The sequence below is a fragment of the Aplidium turbinatum genome, chromosome 14 (assembly GCF_918807975.1).
Source record: "Aplidium turbinatum chromosome 14, kaAplTurb1.1, whole genome shotgun sequence".
NCBI classification, from domain to species: domain Eukaryota; kingdom Metazoa; phylum Chordata; class Ascidiacea; order Aplousobranchia; family Polyclinidae; genus Aplidium; species Aplidium turbinatum.
Genome location: NC_137485.1, coordinates 12,296,723 through 12,300,916, shown reverse-complemented (window position 1 = coordinate 12,300,916; position 4,194 = coordinate 12,296,723). Strand labels below are relative to the sequence as shown.

The 4,194-nt window shown below is 38.6% G+C and overlaps 1 protein-coding gene across 1 annotated transcript; it reads right to left on the bottom strand.

The window, feature by feature from the left end:
• Positions 1–2,927: 2,927 nt before the first annotated feature.
• On the bottom strand, positions 2,928–4,194 carry LOC145783483 (uncharacterized). Its single transcript, XM_082595369.1, has 2 exons — positions 4,019–4,194; positions 2,928–3,786 (listed from the first exon to the last, which is right to left on the bottom strand). The coding sequence occupies exons 1-2, from the start codon at positions 4,137–4,139 to the stop codon at positions 3,227–3,229; spliced, it is 681 nt and encodes a 226-aa protein (XP_082451495.1). The 5' UTR covers positions 4,140–4,194; the 3' UTR covers positions 2,928–3,226.

Here is a 4,194-nt window from a genome sequence, read left to right as displayed (position 1 = left end):
ACAAAATTGTTCTCACCTCGAAAGTCGAAAGTAAGCTAAGCTTGAACAGAACTGCCAGTGGCAAGCAAACAAACAAGTTGGCCGTTAGGCCTACGCCTTGCAACTGAAAGTAAAAAGCGTTTGAAAGCTATAATGCTACAACGTCAATTTCATGTCCATTCTGGACATACTGTAATTAGGAAGATCTAGGAGAGTTGATTCAAACTTCTGCTTTGGTAAAAATTTATTAAAATTTTCAAGTTATAAAAAAGATTAATTGGCTTAACTCTTCCGTCGATGTACGAGAGTTGAGCATGGCGTCATGGTGAATTGAGCCATTGCCTCCCGAAATTACATAGAAGCAAAACATTTATTAGACACAAGACGCTTAAAGCATTTCTTCAAGTTTAAATTTTTTGGGAGATTCGTGGCTACTTCTGCTTCACTTCCCTGATTGCTTCAGCTTGTACACTACTGTATAGTAGAAGTGCTCCGATGGTATAGGAGAAGCCTTAGCTGCATTCTTACTTCCAACCTTACCTGGCTCCTACAGAGCCGCCTCGAAACATCATAGGTCCTATAAGGTGTGCACTGGACAGGTTAGCATGAGTTTCTATTACAGGTGCACGCCACAGTTCTTCGTGCATGAGGAAACTGACTTTGTGGCCAGTAGCCTAGTAGCTGATGCAATAATGCAGTCGTGCACTCTGAGTGGGATCTTCCTAAGGTCTATGGGTATGCATATTATTGCATAACCCCCGGCGTATTGACACGCTCTAGTACCCAAACAGCATCCAAGGGAACTATCTCTCATAAATAGTAAGCTTATGCCAGATGTCAGGCATTATGTTTGTCGCTGTGTTAACTCTTAGAAGGTTGGGCTCCTGGAGTCTTGCTCAGTTTGGGGGGGGGGGGGGCTGTTGATTCTTCTTATGCTTTAGGAGTGATATCTCTGTTATTTTTTAAGGCACCATTTCAAAATTTGGGATTTATTTGTAAAATTATTCACGCTGAGCATATCCGAAAATTAAAACTATGTGAATTTTAGAACTGCTCATATACGTTGAAATGTTGAGGTGACTTATGACTTTTGGATTATTTTGCGATTGCGTGAGTTTACACATTGTTTTTTGGTAGAGTAATGAAGTACATCCATTGCAATGTTGTGATTAAATTTTTTTTACATAATCTCAATTTTAATGTATATTTTTCATGCAAAATAATATAATAATTCAAAATAACATATACTGTAAATCGAATATGAAATATTTCAGAGGATTTGCTGAGAAATGCCTTATATCTCTCAATTTATAACCTTTATTCGCTCAAAATTTCAGCTCAATAGAGGTGAATAAAAGTTAGGAAAAGTCAAGAAATCTCGTAGACGTAGTCGCAGTCTCAGTGGTTTTAGAGATACAACTGTTGATACAAAAAAGTTGAATTGACAGCCTCCCGAACTTCAAAGGGTTAACACGCATAGAGCTGCTTCAAAGGGCTGTCGCCGAGAGGTGTCAACACCCACCGGCCGCATAAAATAGCAACAGTGACCTCAGCCAGCTGTGAATGACTAAGTTAGGTGCTAGAGTGGACAGTGGACACCCAACCTTTAAATACACTCCAAACTATATGGCAAAGCGCAGACATAAAGGATGACAAGAAGCGGTAGCGGATGACCAACACTATAGCCTCCTGGATCGTGTTGAGTGACGACTGAGGGTGTTTCAGACCCAGTCTTACACCGCAGCGCGGTAAATGAAAGAAAAAAAAACAAGATGAAGAAAAATTACAAAGTTTCCCTTCCCGATGCGCAATCAAAACTCTTCAACAGTTATTCATAAATCGAGATATGACAATATAAATTCAAAACTTTTAACAATATTGTAACCTATAATACAAAGTGGTGTAACTGATTAATAAAGCCAATGTCGATTTGAAAACAAATATGCTTTTACAATTAAAATTCCTTTCTTAAAATTATAAAATTTCACTCCAGGAAAAAATTCCTTCCCGTTTGGGAACCACTGTATCTTGACCTCCGAGTGGTTTACATTTTTGTGAAAAAACCGGCAGTTGCATGAAAATGTGACAAATGTGTACCTTTATGTGATGCTTATACCCTCAGGCGCTTATCGTTAAACAAGCTACTGTTTAATTTTGGGCAGTTTGTAGAAGTTTCTATTGGTTTATTAAGTGCATTTTTGCTTTTTATGTGTGAGAAGCATAAAGCATGGACTTCTAAATAGTAGCATCTGGACTGGAAACGCAGTGACCAACAAAAGGCCAAACGGTTGGTACAACAGTTGGCCAACAGTGGGCCAACAGCCAAGTATCTAACCCTGTTGGCCCACTGTTGGCCAACTGTTGTACCAACTGTTTGGCCTTTTGTTGGTCACTGCGTTTCCAGTCCAGATGCTACTATTTAGAAGTCCATGCATAAAGTCTCCACAACCAAAATTTTTCATACTCATACGACCTTTCATGAATCAACTTGATGGCTGATGAATGTTAGAAACTTACAATGCACGTTCTGGTTGAAATTGACAACTATCATGAATTGCCTTTTAAGAACATTCGTGCAGGTTATGTCCGCAAGCGAAAAACAGCTTACATTTTTGAAAGGGCTTTAAAGGTTGACAAGGCGATAAAATAACAGGCTGCGTTCTAATATTTTACATTATACTTTTAAGCAGTCGAGGTAGGGTAAGATTGTTTCTATTTTTTCGGTTGTTATAAAATAAATGGCCTGTTTGTACTACCTTTTTATTGGCCTCTCAGGAGTATAACGCCATTTTATTTCATTGAATATTGATTCTTCGGTCAGCTATCACCGTATCATTGATGTAAAAGAAACAGTTTCAAGCAGTGTGTTTGGACGAAAATATATTTTTAGTATTAACTGTTTATTTTTAATAGCTACTATGATTATCGATAGTAAAATTTATGGACCTCAAAGCATCAAGACAAACATACAAACTGTGACAGATTTCAGTGTGTACATTTCGTTTATTTGTACAAAGTCACATAATCTGAGAAACTGTTGATGAAATAAGAAAATGGCACCACGAAATACGGCCAGATTGGTACCGTTCTTCCGGTTAGCACGGTTGTACAAACACAGCACAACGATCTTGCGTTGCAATACAGATTTATTTCTTTTCGTGAAGTGGACTTGGAGTTATGGTTTTCAACAGTTAACGTCTCCACGAGTTTAAATACGTTTTCAAACCGTTTTTCGTCCATTTTTTTTTCAAGAAATGAGACAGCAGCCGTTATTTGTTTTTGTTTTGATTATGTCTGTCGATTGGTTTCTTCTGCGTATGATTTCATTTACCAAGCATCCAAAAGCAGCTGGTACTTCAGTGTTACAGGGAGCTGATGTCTCAAAGTATCCAATGCAACTTAGATCACGGGACAACGATTTACCAGTTTCTACATCCACCTGTCTATTTAAAGTTGCTTCGTCAACTTTATTTCCAATCAACAGAACTGGGACGCTTAACCCAGCATGTGTTGGTGATCCTGTTGGAGTTTCGGCAATTTCGTTCAGTTGCTTAGTTTCATTCACATCAGGTTGGGTTGCATCGGTTCCGTTTTTCTCTGCCATTTCAAGTTTTTCATGAAGCTTTTTGAAAGCGGTGGTCTTTACATAGGTCAGTGAAGTTTTATCGCTAATTGAAAAGGCCAAAACTATGCCGTCGCATTCTGACAATTGGTCAGAATCCAGATCCTTACTCACGACAACTTGTACATCAAATTTTCCATTTTCATGCTGCACGACTTTTCTTGGGCAGTTGGCGGTGGCGCTAACTGAAAACAAAGTACAACGTAAAGTTAAGATTAACTGGAGTCAGCTGAGCCGTACCACGTTTGTCTAAATATAACTGCTGGTATAATGCACGAGGTAAAAATTATCTCCCTATTATGCATATGTTTTCAGCACTAGACTGCTGTTTTCGTTTTACAGATGCAACGTGAATGCAGTTTTAACACTACAGTCCATTATGCTGCCGCAGACGACTGCCACAAGGTATAAAACTACCGTTTGTATCTTTTGGTTCTATCCATCCTTTTGCGTATTGGTGGCTTAGTGAATATTTTCCAACTCCCGAAGATCCGACTACAGCAATTTTGATCGTCGGCAAAGCTGTTTTCTTTCCCATACCTTTTCAAAACTCACAAGAAAAATTTATGGTAGCTTCAACACTTAGGCTACAA